This window comes from Pinus tabuliformis, chromosome 2_2 (genome assembly GCF_031772625.1).
Source record: "Pinus tabuliformis cultivar Carrire ecotype Pingquan chromosome 2_2, CPIR1, whole genome shotgun sequence".
In the NCBI taxonomy this organism is placed as follows: domain Eukaryota; kingdom Viridiplantae; phylum Streptophyta; class Pinopsida; order Pinales; family Pinaceae; genus Pinus; species Pinus tabuliformis.
The window spans coordinates 968,858,206-968,881,312 of NC_142300.1; the positions used below are offsets into that span (position 1 = coordinate 968,858,206).

General features: G+C 39.3%; 1 protein-coding gene across 1 annotated transcript in view; it reads right to left on the bottom strand.

The window, feature by feature from the left end:
- LOC149196457 (uncharacterized) overlaps positions 1-23,107 on the bottom strand; it is a 108,830-nt gene that overhangs the window by 17,115 nt on the left and 68,608 nt on the right. Inside the window, exon 2 of the mRNA XM_089405569.1 lies at positions 13,220-13,381. Within this exon, the coding sequence (XP_089261695.1) occupies positions 13,220-13,381 (162 nt within the window). The remainder of the gene's footprint in view (positions 1-13,219; positions 13,382-23,107) is intronic.

Below are 23,107 nucleotides of genomic sequence, written 5' to 3' on the forward strand. Positions count from 1 at the left end.
GGATGGGGGAGTTTTCAGTTAGTGCCATGGAGTGTTGGAGTGACAAATGCAGTAGTTAGCAGCACCAAAACTTGAGCAGCGCAGAGCAGAGAGGTAGCAGTGCGTGGAGGCACAGTGCAGAGCTTTAGCAGTGCGATGGCTTCAAAAGACAGCGTGGGACTAGCAGCAATCAGGGTTTCAACACCGTGGTTTATCCACTGGACACTTGTCTAGTTTTGGGTGTTTTCAGTTGCTTCTCTCAACAACTATATTGCAATATGGATGCAGTGTTAGCAGTGGCAATGCTAGCAGCATAGCAGATGCAACATTTGACAGAGAGTTGTAGTACAGATGTAGCATTGGTAGTGGCAGTGTCAAAGGCAACAGTACAGTTGCAGCGACAGCACAGTGGTTGGTGGACAAAATGTCAGACATCAACAGCGCAGAGGACGATACTTCAGAGTTAGTGCAGTATGCAGCAGCAGTATATTGCTAGAGCACATTCCTCCCCTAAAAGGGAGTGTTGATTTGGGGTAGCATCAGATGTGCTCTAGGCCTCAAATTTTGCAGGGAGGCTTCGGAACACGCATTCCAAAGAACGCAGAAACTGTTTTAGGAAATTCCACCCAGAAAAGATTATATTAAAATAATTAATATTTTTAATGGAATTCCTAAGTCTAAACTTAGGAAAATTAAAAAATTAAAGGGTATTAATCTAATTGTGGGTGTAACTTCTAGAAAAAGACGGAGATCAAGTCAAAACGATCTGAGCCTCTGATTAGGAGTTAATATAGGTCGTTGGTTGTCCAACAGGAAGATATAAGAAGGGGCTTGAATGTCATTTGGAAAATACACCGAGAGATCAAGAGATCGAATTTTTGACGTGAGAAGTTCTCAAGAGGAAGTTCTGATCGAGGAGATTTCTTGCATTTGAGAGGCAGGGATAGCATCAGGAGAGAGAGAGATTTTCTCAACAGGAGAATCATCAGCAGAGAGAGGCAGAGATTGATCCAGTAGCCCAGACGCAGAGGCTGACGTAGGGTCACAAAGGGACACGCAGAGGTAGCATAGAGGGTGAGAGAGAGTCCGAGATTTTGCTGAGGAGAGTCAGTTCCAGAAGCTGGGAGCCAGGATGTGAGACCGAGAGGCTGAAAGTAGAGACTCCGGGCAGCAAATCAATCAATAGACTTAGTGATGAAGAGCCTGCGTGAGGACTATTCAGAGCAACGTAGGGCCTGCCAGAGGTCATTCATTCAATATTTGGATCAACTGGGATATTCTTAGTGATTGTGTGAGGTAATCTCACAAATCTTTCTACTAGTATTTCTCTCTCTGTAACTGAATAACCTGAGAGGTATTTAGAGATGTACTCAAAATTTGCTACTGCTTAATAATAATAAACCAACAGAACTGCTGCACCGGTTTTTCCGCATTGGGTTTTTCTGGGGACTTTTGTCCAAAACTAACGGTGTCCTATGTGTTTATATTTCCTTGCTCAGTTTCTATGTTTCAGAATCATATTTAATTTGGTGTAGGTTGCTTCAGTAATTTACTTTGATATTTCAAGAAGAAATCTGAAATAAGTTTGTAATGTAATTTACAATCGAGGTGAAGTAGATTCAGCGGGTTGCAGTAGGATTCTTGAGATTGTTAGATCTAGGATTTTTCACATTTGTTGCCACAAGACCTAGATTGTCAGTGTGAAAATTCCTTGAAATGTAGCAACTATAAATTATTCTTCTAACTGATTAATTATTACGCAGTTTATTTGCTACGGCAAACAACAAATAATTCACACTGCAATTCATCACAAATAAAAATTACATTGCAGAAAGAAAATATGCAGAACTGAGAAATATAGAGCAATCACACACAAAATGACACCATTAGTTTTGGATAATTGTCGACGGAAAAACCCAATGTGGGAAAACTAATGCAGCAAATGGTGATTTTATTATTATGTAGCAACAAAAATTTTGAGTAGAATAAAATGGATGCCAAACTGGCAATCCTTTCCGAGAGAAATATTGGCAAAATCAGCTAAGAGAATTTCTCTCTCCGCAAGCAATCTAGCCACAATTTGGGCTTAGAAACTGACTCCCGAAAAGATCTGCGTCCACCCCTGCGCAGTCTCTTGTACGCACTGCCCAAAATTCCCTCTAAATCAAACATCCTGCCTATCTTTGCCCTTGGAATTGATTCGCTTGGCCTACTAGGGATTTTCTCGACCACCAGTAACTAAATCGAACTCTTCCTCAACTAAATGGATCTTCCCTCTTGAGGCTACTGCGCAGCCTCCTGGAGAAATAATACAACCTCCTCTCCTAACTCTTCAGGAACTGGAAACTCCTTCGGAAATCTGCTACTCTGCCCCTGTGCCACCTACTACTCAATCTCATTATTTAATCATTTGCTACTGGAAAATCAAACTACCTAGATCACTGAGTATTTGCACTGGTCTGTTCTCCATCTACCCCATCGAACTTCTCTTATAATCTCCAGTTGAGTCTTCAATGACCACGATTAAATCGTTATCGATGGTTGAGATCATCTCTAAGTCAATCCATCTGGGTTTCTAGAGAATTCTTGCCTTTCTCAATTAATTCCTATTAATTAATCGATTTCCCTAAGTTAGACTTAGGCATTTTTTAATTATCGATCAATTAATTTAATTGAGCCATCTCTAGGTGGAATTTCTAAAAATGATTTATGGGTTTTGGAGAACTCATATGTTTTAGCATCTCCACAAAGTTTGAGACTAGAATACCATCCGATGCTACAAAAACTAACACTCCCTCTTAGTGAGGAAGGTGTTCTAGTGCTGCATTGCTACAACAACATGTCTCTACATCATCCTCCCATGCACGCTGCTGATGTCTCACAATTGTAGTTGCCTGCCATTGTCCATCAACCACTGCACTAACTATGACTCCTTTTCTACTGGCAGTAGCTTAACCATGTTGCCTATGTGTTGCTGCTAACACTGCATTGTACAACCAATATCGTTGCCAACTCTGCATCTGCATGGCAACCCAACTAACACTCCCTCTCATTGTTGCTTTTATTGCTACAATAACTGCAACTGTAAAGTATCCAAAAATTTGAATCAACTATGTCTTTGTGCTACAACTATCTCCTGAGTCTCTAACTGCTATTAGCCTCTGCATTGTCCACTAGGAAATCTGCGTTGTTGTTGACTCTGCATTGTGCCTCCTGCATTGCTATCAACACTGCTCTGCGCCCCTTAGCATCTAACTACAACTAGCCTGCAACTGTCACTCTAGATCTGACTACACCAACTGACACTAATCCTCATGTTACTGAATATTGTGGGCCCCTGTAGCAAAGGTATGATCCTGCTGCAACAATCTAGAACTGATCTCCTTATTGCATCTGCGTTGAACCCTGTCTGAATCTTTGCAAGTCTGGGACTAAAGGCCTACATCGCCCCACCTCTCTCCTGGAGGTATAGTTGCATACATGGTGAAATCTTCCTTTAGCCTAGAGGAAAGATTATCTATCTCTATAGATGCACTGCTTGATCCCTGCTTCTCCTTCTTGTCCTTCTTCCTCTAAGGACACTGGGTACTGTAGTGGCCAAACTTGCCACACCTGAAGCACTTGATCTTGGATAGATCCTTCTTCTTCTTCTTCTCTCCTTGCAAGCCTTGTCCCTGACTGGGACCTTTTGCTTTTCCTTTTGATGCAAGGGCCACATTTTCTTCCTCCTTCACACCCTTCGATCCTTTGCTGCTACTGTTGCTGATGGAGCTCTTTACTAGAGCTCACCTCATCTCCTCTTGTGTGAGATCTACCCACATTTGGTCCCACCTAGGCAACTGATCTCGTCCCAGAATGAAATGGACAAAGGTCTCCCACTCCTCAGTGACACTATGAGGGCTAAATGCACAAGTTTTGCAGGTGGAGGCGACTCTCCTACGGCTGCAATCTCATCGCAGATATCCTGAATTTTGGTGAGATAGGGATTGATGCCTTCACCCTTCTGCATTCAAACATTCCTCAGCTTTTCCTCTAGGAACATCTTCTGTTGCTCAAAAGCATTCTAATATAGTGTGACAACTGCATCCAACATTTCTTTGGCAGTAATCTTGCTAGCTAGATGTGAGACTATACGATCTCGAACTCCATCAAAGATCATCCTCTTTGCCTTGACCATCTCTTTATTGTAATTCGCTAGCTGATCTGGATCTGTAGGAGGTACGGAACCAACGTTTTCTGCTTACTACTTCAGACCATACTCATCTAGCAGGAATGCCATCTTGGCCTTCCAGATACAATAGTTCGATGCACCCTCTAATCTGTCTTGATCTCAAAGTCCTGCTAAAGCCATCACTGCAAAAGCTCGACCTGGGACAGAAAGCTCCCTCTTTCACCTGCTTGACTGCTAGCACTACTACTCACACTCCTTGAAGTAATCTTCCTGATGCAACTGGAACTTTCGGATTTTTGAAACTAGAAACCCTCTGAGAAAAACTTCCTCTGTGTGTGCAATTTTTCTTCCTCTTCTGCTCGAATCTACTCAATGATTTTGCTGCGCTGCTCTCCGGAATTACTTTTTGGCTCTACCTCTGTCTGCTAGATCTCTGCTATGAGCAATTTGAACTTTTCCTGCAACTCTACATCTGGAAATCGAAATTTTTCTCTGCTACTCCCACTACTTGGCTAGGCCCTACGCAAACCATAGAGAAATTGTGTTGTTGCTCCCTCTGAACAACGAATTTCTCCCTCTTCGTCTTTGAGCCATTGACCTAATCAAAATTGCTTCAATAGCATTGGGAAAATTCCTTGAAATGCAACAACTAGAAATTATTCTTCTAACTGGTTAGTTATTAAGCTGGTTATTTGCTACGACAAACAACAAATAATTCACACTGCAATTCTTCACAAATAAAAATTACGCTGTAGAAATAAAATATATGAAACTGAGAAATATATAGCATTCACACACACAAATTGACACTGTTATTTTTGGATAATTGTCCCCGAAAAAACCCAATGCAAAAAAATCGGTGCAACAGATGAGGGTTTTATTATTATGCAGCATCAGAAATTCTAAGAACAATAAAATGGATGCCAAACTGGCAATCCTGTCTGAGAGAAAACTGGCAAAAGCAACTGAGATAATTTCTCTCTCCACAAGCAATCTAGCCACAATCTGGGCTCAGAAACTGACTCCTGAAAAGCTCTTCATCTACCCCTGCGCAATCTCTTGTATGCACTGCCTGAAACTCCCTTTGAATCAAACGACCTACCTGTCTTTGCCCCTAGAAGTGATTTGCTTGGCCTACTAGGAATTTTCCCAGCCACCAGCAACTAAATCGAACTTTTCAATAGTTGAATCGATCTACCCTCTTGAGGCTATGTTATGAAACCAGCTCAAGAAAAGATAGAAAAGATAGATCAACGCCTTAGAATTCAGCCTCTTCGAGGGGGCAACCTCCTTTACATTACATAAATGAACAATTCTTGGATGATACAAATGAATATACCTCCTTTCTATATATAGGAGTCTAAGGGGTCATAACATAATCAGATCCGACATAACAATAATAATGTAAAGGCATAATAATAACAATAGTGGGCTTCTATGGGGCACAATAGTAACAATATGGGCACTACATGGGTACATCAATATAATAAGTGGGTTGTACTAATAACAATAAGGGGTTACACTAGTAGTATAGGGGCCTAACATGCCCCTCTACTTCAAAAAGCGTTGTCCTCAACGCTTGAGTAGTTCTTGATGCTTCTGTATAAAATTCTTGTCCTCCCACATGGAATCTTCAGCGGTTAAGTTCTTCCACTTGATGAGATACTCTGAAATTGATCGATTTCGTAGCTGTCGGGTTCTTGTTTCTGTGACTACTCCAGGTTCCAATATGATTTTTCCTTCCTCTTCAATTTCTGGCAATATTGTTTGAATTGGAATCTTTTGCAACTTTTGAATAAGCGGCCATACTTCTTCGTCCTTCTTCCATTCATCCCTTGCTTCATTTATCCAATCTGGTTGGATAATAGAAATAGCACAAAAAAATGTTTCCACATCCTCATCCTTGAAGAGTCTTCCCATTCGGTAAGGTTGCCATTTTTTAAGTGCTTGTTGTTTCATTCGGTTTTGCACCAAAGTGGCCTTATCCTTTCAAAGTTGGAGAACTTGTTGATGCTCGATGTGATATTTCACTGCTTGAACCTTTTTCTTCTTGATATGTCCTTCTATCTCTAGAGTTTGAGTGGTAATTTCTTCCAATCCTTTACAAGATATGGTCGAATTCATTTCTTGATGCTCAATGTGATCTTTCACTTCTTGAACATTTTTCTTCTTGATATGCCCTTCTATCCTGATAGTTTGAGGAGTGGTAATTCCGACCAATGGATTACAAGATATGGTTGGATTCATTTCTTCTTTCTCGATGTGATCTTTCACTTCTTGCACCTTTTTCTTCTTGATATGTCCTTCTATCTTGAGAGTTTGAGGAGTGGTAATTCTTGCCAATGCTTTACAAGATATGGTCTGATTCATTTCTTCTTTCTCTGGGGTGGGGTCCTGGCATATATCTTCTTCTTTTGATGTTTCCTGATCCTTTTCTTCCTCCTCTTCATATTCTATGTAAAATAATTTCCTCTCAACACACTTATGACCTTTAGTGCATTTGCTATCACAATTGTAACAAAGCCCTTTTTCTCTTTTTTCTTCCAATTGTTGCGGTGTAACCCTTGTAGGTTGTGGAAGGCTAGGAGAAACAACACTTCCATCTTTATAGTTGTAAGGGGTAGGCTTCCTGGTTTCCATAATTTTGTTTTCCACTATGTCACGAAGCCCTTTTACTCTTTCCAATTGTTGTGGTGTTGCTCTAAAGAAGGTGTTGCTCTTTGTATCCTCATAATGTGCTATCATTTCCTCCGTGAAAATTGACCACGTAACAAGTTTTTTACGAGAACAAAGCCCTTCGTACCATAAAAATTGATCCAGTTCTAAATACGAAGATGCAATACATACCTTTTGTAACAGTGGTACACCATGTAGATCAAAATATTGCTCCATCTGAAGTATCCAATTTACCGGATCCTTGCCATCAAACTTCCTCATCTTGCTTTTTCTTGATTTTAGGAGCTAGATCTTGAAACGACTGTAACTCTGTACTTTCGGATCTTTAAGTTCTGAAATTGCGACCTGTAGTAGCCATTTGTGTCCTCTTTCCAATGCCACAAGTCTGACCCAAATTGGATTCTCCAAGGAAGAGTTATGCGAAATCTCCCACAGTGACTTGATTATAGACTAGTTCAGTAGAGCGAACTTGTACGACGTGCCACAAGTCACTGTTTCGACCTTTGGATCTGAAAAATGCATACAAGAAACTACAGTCCGTCCTCTTTCTGTACCTTCTTACAAAATTTCAATCCGATCCCCAGAGAGAAAGTTATGACAATTTTCCCCAGGTCACCTGTTTGGAAGGTAATTCAGGAGTCTGCAAAAATACCAACATCCTCAGATCATATCTCCATAAATATAGTGCGAAAAGCTCTGAAATTCGGACCCGAGGTTCAGCGCGATTTCTTCTCAAATGGGGTTTTTTTGCAACTTCTGAAACATCGTAGAAAAAAGTTATAGCGAAAATGCCACGATGACCTGTTTGGAGCAGCGAAACCCTAGAATCCAAAGCCTCTGATACCAAATGTTATGAAACCAGCTCAAGAAAAGATAGAAAGATAGATCAACGCCTTAGAATTCAGCCTCTTCGAGGGGGCAACCTCCTTTACATTACATAAATGAACAATTCTTGGATGATACAAATGAATATACCTCCTTTCTATATATAGGAGTCTAAGGGGTCATAACATAATCAGAGCCGACAATAATAATGTAAGGGCATAATAATAACAATAGTGGGCTTCTATGGGGCACAATAGTAACAATATGGGCACTACATGGGTACATCAATATAATAAGTGGGTTGTACTAATAACAATAAGGGGTTACACTAGTAGTATAGGGGCCTAACAGGCTATTACGCAGCCCTTGCGCAACCTCCTGGAGAAATAATACGGCCTCCTCCCCTGATTCTTCTAGAACTAGAAACTCCTTTGGAAATCTGCTACTTTGCCCCTCTACCCCCTGCTACTCGATCACTAGCTCGATCTCACTGTTGAATCACCTACTATTGGAAAACCGAATTGCCTAGATCACTGAGTATTTGCACTGGTGTGTTCTCCATCTACCCCATCGACCTCCTCTTATAATCTCTAGTTGAGTCTTCAACGGCCATGATTAAATCGTTATCGATGGTTGAGATCATTTCTAAGTCAATCCATGTGAGTTTCTAAAGAATTCTCACATTTATCAATTAATTCCTATTAATTAATCGATTTCCCTAAGTTAGACTTAAGCATTTTTAATTATCAATCAATTAATTTAATTGAGCCATCTCTAGGTGGAATTTTCAGAAACGATTTCTGGGTTTTGGAGAGCTCATGTGTTTTAGCCCCTCCACAAAGTTTGAGACTAGAACACCACCCAATGCTACAAAAACTAACACCTAGTGTGGCTTTGCACTAGGCCTACTAGATTTTGCAGTAATCAATGTTGCACAACTCGTACTCATATAAGACTCGTCTGGCTATTGATTCGACAACCCATATAAGACTTGGGAACAACTTGTATAAGCCTCGGCAAAATACAATTTTTTTTTTTTTTAAATATGATCTCCAAAAAAAATAAAAGTAAATACGAATTTTGATTGGGTCCACGGGTCTTATGCAGGTCCTATGTGGGTCACATGCAGTTCTTCACGGGTTCAATACGGGTAGATGAGTTCTATGCAGGTTTGGACGAGTACGGTTAAAGACCGCGAGCCCTGTGCCAATGACTCGTCTCACTATAGAACCTATCAAGACCCACGAGTACTCGCGGATCTTATAAGAGTCGTGCAACATTGGCAGTAACAGTGCCCAAAGGGTTGCAAATGGACTAGAAAAAGATCAAAGCCATTCTTGAGCAACCCACACCTTGTAGCATAACTAAGGAGAGAAGCTTTCATGGCACTATCAATTTTAACTGGACGATTATTCAAGATTTCAATGGAACTTGTGCACCCATTGCATAATGCATAAAGGTGAGAGCTTTTTGAACAGACCAAGTAGTTTTCATTTGTTGAAGAAAATGGCAACAAAATCCCTTTTAGTTTCTTTACCCTAGGTGTTGTTTTTAGTCAAGAAAGTAGAGCTATAGCAATCTTCATTAAAATTTTAAATGAGAAGTATTCAGTGTAGGATCAAGAGTTTTATGCCATTATCCAAGCCTTGAAGCATTGGCAACATTATTTGCTACCAAAGGAGTTTATATAGTCCATGGATCATCAGACCTTGAACTTCATTAACACACACGCAAAGTTGAGTCAGCGGAAAGAGAAGTGGGTGGAGTTTCTGCAAAGTTATTCCTTTATTATGAAGCATAAGGCAGGAAAGACTAATAAATTGGTTGATACAATGAGTAGCAGAGTGTCATTAGCATGAGTAATGAGAATGTAGGATTTGATACAACTAAAATGATACATGAAGATGACAACAAAAATCCAGCATTGCATGACAAGACAATATTTCTTGATTTATTTTTGCAAGGTGGTTATGTGTTAAAAAAAAAATGCCTATTCCAAAGGGTTCAATGACATAAAATCCTGTCAGAGAACCACATACTGGTGGACTTAGCAAACATTCTGGGTGAGACAAGACAAGACTAAGCACCACTTGTGCCTTGAAGACACTAAAGATTATTACTAAGGAAGATCATTACTTCAAGCACAAGTTTAGGGAAGCATTGGAGATAATTAAGCATCCAACAATATTAACAGGGATGGAGGTGCTGAGGTCAGTAATAGCTGGATTCCTTTACTCTCTCTCATTTAGCTTCTCCTTCTCTCCTCTTGAAACTCTCCCTCTTGCTTTCCGTACCCCTCCTTCCCTTCCTTTCCCTCTTCTCGCTCTCTCTACCTTACTGTTATTCTTTTTCTCGCCCTTACCTTATTCCTCCTCCTTTCTCTTTCTTCTTGCCTGAATCCTTAATTTTATTTTATCTCCTTTGTTTTCCTTTTAGTTTATTTTATTTTATTACCTTTGTTTTACTTCATTTATGTTTTGTTTTATTAAAAAAAAATAAAAAATTATTTAATTAATTTTCTTTTATATTAATCATAATTTTTATATTTTTATTTTATTTATTTCTGATTTTATTGTCTTATTATCTATTATTTCATTTAGTTTTTTTTTCAATTATTATTCTTTTTTATTTTTTATTAATCTTTTTCTCTTTCTTTTTCCTTGTTTTTTCATTTTTGTTTTTTGCTACGATCATTTTTATCTTTTTTTTTATATATTATTATTTTAATATTTGTTTTATTTAGCTCTTATTATTTCATTTTTCTTTTTTGCTAGTATCATTTTTATCTTGTTTTTTGATATTATTATTTTAATATTTGTTTTATTTGGCTCTTATTATTGTTTTTTGTTTTATTTTATTTTATCTTTGTTTTCAATTATTATTCTTTTTAGTTATTTATTAATCTTTCTCTTTTGTTTTCCTTGTTTTTTCGTTTTTCTTTTTTGCTATTATTATTTTATTTTGTTTTTTGACATTATTAGTTTAATATTTCTGTTTTATTTGGTTCTTGTTATTGTTTATGTTATGTTTTTTTGTTTTTATTCTTTAATTATTATTTTATGGGCCGCCTCTCATTTTTCATTTCCTCCTATTTATATTCTCAGTATTTTTCTATCCTTCTCTTCTTCTATCGACAAGTCTGTCCTGATGATGAGTCCAGTTTGTGACTTGAAACGTAGACTTTTAAATATGGCACCTGTGGATTCATTTCCGGAACATCATTCTTCAGAACTCAACCACAGAAGTCTCCAAACAGAAAGAAATAAAATCTTGTCAGAGAACTGCACACTGGTGGACTTGGTGAACATTTTGGATGAGACAAGACATTACTGGAAAAGAGTATCATTTGCCACAAAGGAGGGAACTTAGCAGATTTGTGGAAAAGTGTAAAATTCATCAAACGGCAAAAAGACAGGGTCAGAATACTGAGCTGTACATGAGTTTTACCAGGTTGCTAAGGGTATGCAGGAAGATACTTCGATGGATTTCATTCTTGACTTACCTCAAACTCAGAGTGGGTATGACTCAATATTAGTGGTTAAGAACAGATTTTCAAAAATGGTGCATTGTTGCCTTGTAGAAAGATTAATGATGTCAACAGTGTAGGAGATTTGTTTTTTGAACGAGGTCAGGTTACATGGACCACAGACCATATTCTAAGTCAGTTTCGGAGGACACAGTGAAAGAAAATGGGAACAAAATTGCAGTATATTTCAACTTATCACCCTTAAGACTGGTGGCTAGATGGAGGTATTGAAACAAACTCTTGATTATCTGATGACATGTTTGGTTGGAGATAAACCAAAGAATTAGGATAGAGAGTTAATGAAGGCAGAATTTTCCTACATAGTTCGGTAAACAGACCTACGGGACTTACTCCATTTAAAGTGATCTATGGCAGAAATCCAAAGGCTGTCACATAATCCAGCACATTTGTTGACTAAAATGAGATGAAGACACCGCACAAAAATGTTTGGGGAGCAGATGCATGAGCAGATTCAGAAACAATTGGAAGAAAGCAACATGAAGTACAAGGAACACGCAAATCAGTACAGCAGATTCAAGGCAATTGAAGTTGGAGACTTAGCGATGGTATATTTGTGGAAGGAGCATCTTCCAAAGGGTACATACACTAAGCTAATTTCTGCTCGTTGAATCTGCCAGAAGTTCAATGGCAATGTCTATGAGATTCAGTTACCAACAAAGTTTGATCTTTCTCCAATTGTTAATGTAACAGACCTATATCTTTACCATGCAAGTGAACCATTTAAAGGAGATGAAAGAGCAGGGATTAATTGGGAAGCTCAGATGCCAAGAAGGAACCTGGAGTTATTGTGGAAGTACCGCAAGAGAAGTTGTTTTACACCAGGTCAGCAAAATACAAGCGATATTTAGTAAAGTGGAACAATAGACCAGATATAGAAAATATGTGGCTTTCAGAGGTTGAGTTCAGGAAACTGAGTGGAAAGCACAATTTGTGTTTTGCAGTGACTGTGCAAAGACATGCAGATTTTTCTATAAAGGGGAAGATGATGCAGGCGAATTTGTGAGAATCGTGTAGTTTTTCCTATGCAAGGGGAAGATGATGCAGGGGAGTTTGTGAGAAGTGCACAGAAGACAATTTGGTGAAAGGTTCATGTAGAAGTCTGCAAACATTCTCAAGCAGAGCTGTGACAGAAAGGAGAAAAGTCAGGAAGAAAGTATGGAGAATATCAGAGTACAAGTGAACAGAAAGGACGGAATTGGTTTGTGCAGAAGTCAGTTTGAGATGAGCTATGCAGTTTTGAGGAGTTTGGAGCAAACAGTGCAGACTGGAAGGTGAAGAGGTGACCAGATGAAATAGTGCATATGTCCAGAAGTTTTCGAAGTGACAATAACCTGATGGTTGGTGTGAATGGAATGCAATGCAACAAGGAGATCAATAAGCTGTAGTTTAATTTGTAGTAGTAGTTGTAAGAGATGGGATAATTTTATTCATGTCCAATGAATGACCACAAAGTAGATCAATAGGACTAAGGGGTACATCAAGGAAAAATTACAATGTGGGAGTGTGAAAGCATCTCTTACAACAAAAGGAGAAATAAAGGAATTAAGCATTAAGAAGAGCCTAAATTCTTGAGTAAAAGATAAAATAATGAAAGCTGAGAGGAAAGCCTTGGTGTTAAGCCAAAAAGAGATGTGCAGGCCAGCTGCAGCTGTCTTCCAAGTGCAAGAGGGGCAATGAAGGGGGGAAATGCAGACAGGCAGCTGTGAGAAATTTTGAGTCACAGAATGAAAAGATATTTGTAACCTATGTACTTCCATCTATTTAATGAAAGATTAAGCTAGCCCAAGATTGCATATGGTTTTGGCTCTGTTTTGTATCTGTTAACTGTGCAGATCTATAATGTTTGTCTGTTAGTAGAATGTGCAGGTTGCCACTGTATGCAGCAAAGGTGGGAAAGTGAGGCCCCACTGCTTCTGCATCACTTTGATAAATATGTGATGTTTCCCCATCTTTTGATCAAGAAATTTATATTTTAACAAAATACTAGGTCAATATCTTACATACTAAGACAAAAAACTCACCTCCACTATATCTCTCTCATAAAGATCAGGAAAATATTCTCTTCGTTCAAATTCATCCAGCAACCTTGTTATACCCATAGAATCATTTGTAGAAACTGCATATCCCAAAACAGCATGTCCAGACTCTTCCAGTTTAACCGCAGCACGGCTGACACCTCCTGTCTGTAATTATTAAAGCCAAGAGTAGGAAACAAACAGAAAAATTTAAGTTTCAATACAAATACACAACTTGTATGCCTATGAGTAAAACACAAAGAAGACAAATTTCTCAGTTAATTGTCCCATGTAGTAGAAGTAAAATCTAAATCAGAGTATAATAAAAACAGAAATGAGGTAATGAAATATTGACATTCCAATAATAAAAAGTGCTTCAAAACTTGTAAGATTATTTTACTGGAAAACAGCAGCAGCATCTTCTACTTGATTCCATAATGTTTCTATTATGTGAAAAACAACAAGAAATCTTAGCCATTGAGGAAAACCCATAAACATTCAGAACAGTGAACCTGCAATGCATCTGGAATGCTACAGAATCAACATTTTAAATTCCACTCCAATCATTTACCAGATTTTTAATGTGCCCACATAAGTCCTATTACCCACCCAAGTGGGTGACCCCCAGGAGAAAACTTTTCTCCCATTCTGTTCAGCTTGCCAGCCAGCAGCGCTATATGATCTACAGATAGCTAGTGTCAAAGGCCTCTCCACAATGCACATATGCTCGGGTCAGTGCTTTGTGACATCTAGCTTACTTGTCGGATGACGGTGAGTCATCTATCATAAGGTACACTAACCATGCTTGTAATCAAGTGCTTTCATTTAATGTTTAAGAGCATATTAGTATAAATCATAGATTGAGTTGGATGATTGACTGCTTCTGGTTGTACTCTTGTTCCCATGCTTCACCTTGGTGGTTATCCTCTGCTCCTAGTTGAGTGTGACATTTTTTGAGGCCTTTATTTCCATTGTCCAGGAAGGGCACAATAGGAGGCATTGGTTGATGTTGTGTGCCCATGGTAATTCATACTTATCACTTTCCATCTTTCCCTGGTTTCATGTCCCAATCTTTAGGTTGATTGTTATCTATCACTAGTATTGGTTCCCTGATTTCCTCATTCTTGAGTAGGGGCTTAGAAACTTGCCCTCGGAGGTTGATGCAGCAGAAAGAAAAGAAAAAGCACGAACCATAAAGATAACATGCAAAATATTGGCTGCGATAAAACAAAGTGCATGGACAAAATCCTGGCCTAAGCTCATTAGCCCTCGCCTAGTTCCTGGCTAATGCATTAGCAAATCAAAAGAAAAGGAACTTTGATATCCCAATCCTGATGAACGATAAATTGCTTCATCTTAAAGGGTAATAAATGCATAAATCAAGCTTGTAGCCCAAGCTATGCAAGAAAATGAAAATTATTAAAGAAAAAGGTGCATAAGAGAGGTGGTAACAGTAGGCCGAGGAAAGGGATAACTCAGGCCCCACAAATGCTCCCTCTACACATTATAATGCTCAAGAATGATGGTATTTCATTGTTGGTACACAGATGGTGGCATCCTCCATGAAGTAAACCTCCACCATGCCACTATTCACTTGTGCTTATTGATTGATGAGTCGACCTAGGAACTGTTCCTCCCCTTGAGGTTGGAAGCACCTAATAGGGCCTCTAGGTATGTCATGTCCCTTCTCAAACACATTTGTAACAAGGTGCTGCTACACAATTTTGCACAATTTTGGCTAAGGAAGAGAACCCATAATTTTCGACTTAGGGACTTAGGAGGCAATTCGACTTTATTTGGTTGCTAGTGGAATGTGGGGGCCACCCACATGGGAATTCGCATTGGCCCATTCAAATAGCTTGGAGGGAAAGTCGAATGGGTGGATGGAGGGGCCCACATGAGGCTAGGGAGGCCCAAGGAGTTATAAGGAGGGAGCAGCTCTCATTTTGGATTCATTCTTACACCTTGCAATCAAAATTACTTGACTGTTCGCTCTGCTGTTTAGTTGAGTCAACCAGTTGTTTAGCCATGAATCTCTCAAGCGGGAGATTCAACCTCTACTTTGGGGGACCATTCGTGCCTGCCCTAGAGAGGCAGTTCCATAAGTATTTCAAGAGTTCCGGGAGTGTGTTACAACACTACCATTCAGCCACAACAAGGAGTGCGTATTTCTGGCTAGTTGGAGAATACGCAAGGAGAGTTTGGAGCTATCAGTGATCAAGCATTTGCCGGGAGAGTTAGAGGATTGGGAGAGCAGCAAAGGGCTACATTTTCTTGGGAGTTTGGAGCCAGCAGAGCCAACATCCCAGCAATCCGATTTACAGTTACATGGACCTGCGCAGAGAGCCATCACTAGGATCATGTGGGAGTTGGAGGAAGGAATTGTAGAGCTGGAGCTGGCCAGGAGAAGTAGGAGATCACTTAGAGGGCCATTTCAGGAGGACTGCTGGAGTTGGGAGAGCAGAGATTGACAGGATCAGTCATAGCAACAAAATTCGAAATTGGAGGAGGGCCAAGTTGTGAAGGGTCAATTTTTTAAAGTTGGAACCAAGGGAAACCCTTTCTGGGTTTTTCTGGGTTTTGGGCAAGGATCAAACTCCTAAATTTATAGAATTTTATGGGCAGATCTATGGGGTCAAACAAGGGTCCCAACTCAGCAAGGGAATTTGGGCCAAAATTACGAGGTCAACATTTGGCCAATTCCTTCATGGGGTTTTCTGGGTTTAGGCCAAGGAGCAAGGAGCTAAAATCTCATAATTTTCTGAGAACGGGAAGCAGTGATTCCAACCCTTCGAAATCAGCAGACAAAGCAGTTTTCTGGGGCAGGGCAATTCAGATTGGTGCAACAGTTGTAGCAGCCTTCAATTCAGCATTTTCTCAACTGGGTTTTGTCATGCTTGTCCATGGAGACAAGCCTAGGTGCACCATTCTATTTTACTATTGTATTTGCTCCTGAAGAAGTAATAAAATGGCTCAGCAGTTCTCTATTTCCAGTGTTTCCATGGGTGCTTAATGTATATTTCGTTTTTCTAATTGCTGGATTGTTTGCATGCTTTGTATATCACTTACATTCGTATTTAGGAACAATACAAGGTAACCCTCCCATACCTAAGCATGGTAACTTGTTTACAAACCCCAGGCTAGAAAGGCATTTGAAGATGATGCTTGTGTGAAGTACTCTATTGTCTTTTGCATTAAATATGGACCACAGTGATATTTATATGGTTTCTTTACCTCTGATAATGATCTCACATGATTCTGAGGGTATGTTACAAATGTGTCCCAAGTACAGCTGCCATCCCTAGAGGGATTGATTGAGACTTCGCCAACACTTCAGAGAGGACATCCAACCCCACTAGATGAAACTTCAAGGCACTGTAGCCAAGACATTGACCACCTAAAGAAGAGCATTGACCTTGGGATTGATCTAATATTGATGATGATCCTCTCCTCTCCCTAAAAATCCTGAAACATTGCCCAAAGAAGCCAGTGCATTGCAAAGAAAGATGACGTGCCCCAGTGACCACAAGACGTCCCCATGCTCGCATTCCACCTTCTTGATGGACATTGTCGTGTTGTCAAACCAATTTGTGGGAAATGATGCCTTGAAAATTGTGATCCCTTTGGAAGGGATGGTGCACCTTTCTTGATGATGATGTCACATGTTAGCTGTATGACATCGCCATAATGAGGCCTAGAGTTATGACATGGGCATGATTGATGGAGATATCTTGATGAGGAGGCGTGGGCTTGATTGATGGAGATATCTTGATGAGGAGGGTTTTGCTTGACCATTGCACACATTGTTGATGAGGAAATGGATTTGAGTGAAAAGTCCTCGTGTGGCTCATCTTTTGCACCATGTGGATGGAGATCTTCACTTTTGGATGATGACACCACCCTTGGGGGCCTTTTTACTCACATGTGTGGGCTAAAAAGAGGCTCATTTCTATATTTTCTCATTATGAGAGCCATCTTTTAGGTCTGTTCATGACCTACTTGACTTGTAAACACTTAAAATTATTATTTTAGGGATTTTCGCGTATTTCAGCCTAAATTGACTTGATTGCCCTCAAATAAATAGAGGGAAGTCAAATTTAGCAGCACCATTGTCACACATGCTCATTTCTCGCTTGTAAAGGAGGGGGCTCACTAGCTTCTCTTTTTCTCTTGGACATAATGGATCACTAGGCTAGCAAATTGTCTTGGGGATGATAAAATTGCATGGATGGAAATTTGCAAAACTAATTGCACACCAAAAAAATTGTTTTACTTTATATTAAACATGCTTATAAATACATCAATTATTGGTTTAAGATAGAAATACTATCTTAACCATACAATCAATTAGTTGAGAGAATTTCTCAACCAAACATCAAAGTAGGAGCTATTTTAGTTGGAATAAATCTCTCAAATCCAACTAATTAACAACCAAACAACTTGTTGATTTCTGGTAGCATCGAATGTGCTCTAAGTCTCAAAAATTGCAGGGAGGCTTAGACACATGTATTCCACAATACCCATAAATCGTTTTGGGAAATTCCACCAGGAATCAGTTTTATTAAAATAATCAATTATTTTTAATGGGTGCCTAAGTCTAAACTTAGGAAATTAAAATAATTAAAGGTTATTAATCTAATTGTGGGTGAAACTTCTACAAGAAGACGAGGATCAAGCCAAAATGATCTGAGCCATTGATTAGGATCTAATTTGGGCCTTTGGTTCTCAACAAAAGGATTATAAGAGGAGGCTTGAGGGGCATTTGTAAAACATATCGAGTAGAGATCAAAAGATCGAATTTCTTAAGCACAACAGTTCTCAGGAGAGAAATTCGAAGTGATTTCTTGCAGTGAGGGGCAAGGATAGTTTTGGTTGGAGATTTCTCTTGATCCAGGACTACTCAGCAGAGAAGGTAGAGAGAGATCCGCCAAGGCAACGCAGAGCCAGAGAGGCTGACGCAGGGCCACACAGAAGCCTAGAGGGAATTCGTAAATTTGTTGGAGAATCGATTTCTAGAACCAAAAGCCGGGGTGTGAGACCGAGAGGGCAGAAGTCGAAGTCTCAGAGGCAAATCGATCAGCCAGGAGGAGTGACACAGACCCCAGTAGCTGTGACGCAGGGCCTACGCAGTGATTGCGTAGAGACTACGCAGAGGCAGCCAGGGGCTGGCCATTCAGTGGCTGGATCAGCTAGGATCTCCAGTGATAGTGTGAGGTAATCTCACTCATCTCTTTGTTAGTAATATTCTCTGTACTGGATAGCCAGCAGGGCATCCAAAGATTGTATTCAGAAAAACTACTGCATAATAATAAAACCCTCAATTGTTGCACTGGTTTTCCTGCATTGGGTTTTTCCGAGGACATTTGTCCAAAAATAACTGTGTAGATGTGTGTGATGTTTATTTCTCTCCTACATTGTATTTAGTTTCCGTAGTTTTATTTTGGTGTAGGCTGCAGTGTATGTATTTCAGTATTTGCCATAGAAAACTACAAATAACTTGTTCAATTAATTTAACAAGTAGGTGAAATATAGTCAATTTGCTGCCGTAGGAATCGAGTATCCAATTTTTCACACAACAATTACATTTAATGATGAGGAACATCATTCAATATGCACAAAACAAGTAGGAGTTAAATCTGACACCCTCCCTTAATGATACTTGTTTTTGATCTTCTTTCCTGGAAAAGTCTTCATTAGATTTTTAAATCATTTTCGAAATCGCATAAGAGTGAACTCCATCAAGTTGTCTCATAACCCTCGTAAAGGTGTAGTCAGCAAGTTGGATTCCCGAGTTTCACTCTCAAACACCCAAATCATGGATCTCCCAAATTCAATCACTGAACAACATCCCAAGTTGTCACATAACCTCACTAAAAGACCACTCTCACATCTTCAACAAATGAGGGATCCTTCCCTAGATCCACAACTGCCAAACTATTTGGACAACCATCCATATCAAGTTTTACTTCCACTCGATCTCTTAAAATAGTAGCTTCAGACACAACCAATTACTTGCTTCAAATAAAAACTGAACTACTAGTCATTCTATGGACGAACTTCCATCTACCGAGATACATGGGTGCCAACCGCTATACTCACCAGTTGTAAAGAAAAGTCATCTAGATACTGAATGTATCTAGAGTTAGTTTTACAAAATGAGCTCTTTATCTGATTTTGGAAGGTCATCATCACCGATTTTACAAACAAATTATAGTACACAATTTCTTCTAATAAAATAGCATAACTATATCAACACCTATAGATCCTCCAGTAGCTTTCAAACACTTCAATAGACATATTTTTAAACAAGCTAGCCACCTTGTGTTGCACTTTTGATTTTCCTAAATCTATTGCGTTGTTGAAGAAGGCGCTTCAAAGCATATATACCCAAGCTGCAATGACAAGACAACATGTATTTTCTCCTCTGTATACTCATCACTCATAACCTTACCATCACAACCTTCCACTGCACAAGAAGACAATCCCCTGGCACCATCCATCTAGGGTTGGGTAGCTTCGGAGTTGTTTACCTCGTCCATGAGCTCTTGTGACACTATAGAATCCACTAATGAAAAACGAATTGGAAACATTCTACTCCTTGACTTAGTTGCAATCATTAGCTTACATTGAACTGATCTAGCAAAGTGTTGGTTTACACTCTACTTTAGATGTACCAGTCGAACTCAAAGTTTATTAGCACCTACATGTATCATGTACCTCTATCATTGACATCCACTTTGTTTTGGAGAATTTGACCCATATACGATCCCCCGCCATCAGTCCCATATGCTTCCTCACCTAGATTTGCAATCTCGTTTGGAGTTGAAAGATCCCCCCAGCATATCATGGAGGAGAAATCACAGAGTCTAGTGCGGGATTGTATGTGTATTATTAGAGTGTGACTTAACTTGCGATGACTAAAATCTTCATTCTGGTAGTAGCGCAGTGATCCATATTACTTTATTGCTACCAAAAGTGAGACAAAGAGAGCTTGTCGTGCTAGAGTTCCTGAATGCTTTGTTGAAATTTGGCAGCTCAGGGAGAAATTCCCTCCTTTGGGACCCTCATCCTTTGGAGACCCTACTAGCCCTTGGAAGAACTTAATTTGCACAAGGAAAATATTATTTTTAATGTAAAATCCACATCTACACAAAAGTACAAGTCAGCCTGGGCAAGAAAATTTAACCTCATAGGGCTCATATAAGTAGACCACATTTCACATCTCTTGGAGGCATTTCACCACTCATCCATTCATCTTCTATTGGTTCGACTACTTCTGAAAATCGCAGGTTTGAGCTCACACATGCAAACAGGAGAGAGATAGAGAGAAATTGTTGACTGCATTGACTTTTTGTTTTGGCCTTTGACCAACATTGACTTTTGGGATTTTGGACATGGTTTGACTAGGGACTTTGGATCTGTTTGGAAGGCCGAGTTGACTAGCACATTGACTGAGATTTTCTTGGTTGTTTTACCAGCGTTGACTACAAAAATTCAACTAGGGTTTCCACAAGTCAAAGTTTGACTTTGACCAGATCTTATGGGAAACTTTTTGCAATTGTTTTGACCGATTTTCATTGAAGAAAGGAGGTCACATCTTTTGGCAAGTTGACCGAATCTTTTGGAGCTGATTTTGACCATTGACTTTGACTAATCAAGGTTGTGTTGACTATTGTTGACTTTGACCAAAAAATCGCAAAATTCAAGTTTGACCATATTTGACTATATTGCTCATATTGGTTTGGATATTGGATAGTTGACTTGGTTGGTCAAGGGTTTGACCCTTTGACTCATTGTTGATGTACTTGGACATTGTATCTCTCTACTAAACATTTGATGACAATCTAATAGAAGAAGAATTTGGAAAGGGTTTTCCCCCTTGTGGGGTTTTTCCCTGGTCTTTGACCAAATTGTTGTGTCTCTATTGTTCTTGGTTGTCTTCTATTGTGCATTTGGTTTACTGTTCTATCTACAATTGCTTATTGTTGCTGGAAGATTGAATTATATTGGAAATTGATTGCTAATTGAAGAAGAATTGTAATAAGTGATTGTGTCAAGCATAGAACAGTGAAAAATTAACATGGTTTTAGAGTTGAGGTGAAGACAAGCCCAAGGAAACAAGAGTAATCACCTTTGAAGAAATCTCATTTTAAGGAATCTATTTGACTTGGTCAAGATGTCTACCTCATACTTCAAGATTGAAGAGAAGTTGAATGACTCATCTAACTACGCAGTTTGGAGACCCAGATTGGACGTGACTTTGGATGAGAACGATGTTTTGGAATGTGTTGAAGGCAAGGTACTTGAGCCACCGGAAAATGCTTTTGCTACTATCAAAGCCAAGTACAACAAAGGTGAGAGATCAAAGCTAAGAATATTATTGATTCATTGAGAGATCATTTGATTGTTTATATTTAAAAGTTGAAGAAGTCCAAGGAAATGTATGATAAGTTGATTGCGATGTACGAAGTCAACAACTTGAGTTACATTCTTTCTTTGAAGAATCAACTCAAGGACATCAAGATAAATAAGGGAGAGACTGTGCAGTCATACTTCATGAGGATATCCCAACTCAAGGATCAATTGTTGTCTGTCGGAGAAGCTACTTCTGACATAACGTTGATGCCCATTGTTAATTTGGTAGCTCAGGGGTAGATTCCCTCCTTTGGATAACCTTCCCCATCCAGAGAAGACCCTCTTTGTCATTGGAAGAATTTAATTTGGTCAAGGAAAAAATTAATTTTTAATATGAAACCCACAAGTACATTTAAGTACATGGATAAGCAAATTCGTCCACCTAAGAAGCATTTAAATACACCTCAATTCAAATCACTTTGGAGTATCTCATCACACATCTTATTCTTCTCTTGAAGGTTCTACTACTTCTGAAAATTGCAGGTCTTTTCCACATGTGCGAAGAGGAAAGAGAGCTTTTCTGATTGGGTTGAATTGTGTTTTGACCAACATTTGACTAACGCTGACTTTTGGGAGTTTGGGATTCGTTTGACTTCGGAATTTGCATCTGTTTTGTAGGCCAAATTCTTTGCAAGGAGAACGAAGTTTTCTAGGCACTTTGACCTTGGTTGACCGCAAATATGAAGTTGTTACTTGACCACATAGTTGACTTTGAATTAGACTAGTTTTGGAGACACCTTTTGGCACTGTTTTAACTTGACTTTGACCAACAAAAAAGGTTGTGTTTTCTATTGGCAAGACTGAATTTTTTGGAGTTTGTTTGACCATTGACTTGAGGACTGGTTAGGGCATCTTTGACTGTTGTTGAATGCTGTAGACTTTGACAAAAATTGCAAATTTGACTTGTTGACCAGATTTTCTTTTGGGCTCTATTACCGCTCAAACAAGCAGGAGTCCTAGGAGGGGATCCTAAAGGGACAACTATTAGGTCAAGGGCAAAAATGGAGCAATAGTCCACTATCACCTCAACTAAAGCTCCCATCTCTTAACGGGCTTTCACCGATGGGAGGAGACCCGGTATGAAGGGAATAACTAGATGAATAAGTCAATGAAGGGGTAAAGAGTGATTCCTAAGGGCCTATTCACAAGAGAGACTCAAATCTTGTGGCTTGCTTGCTTGAGAAGCAAGGTGTAAAACTCTCTAAGAAGGGCCAAGGGAATTTCAAGGGCTAGGGTTTTGCAAATAGGATTTGTGGAGGGACCTAGTCCAAGAGATCCTTGTGAAAACTTGGATTCCAAGTGGCCTTTGTGAAATTGTCTTCAAAAGGTTGTGGGACCACACGGGACCAAGTGGACCCAAAATTAGGTTAAGGGGGTGGAGTTGATCAATCAAGGGTATGCTTGACCTAATTGAGGGGAAGAAAGGGATCAAAGGAGGAATATTCAACAATCTTAATACAATGATCCCAATGAGGTCAC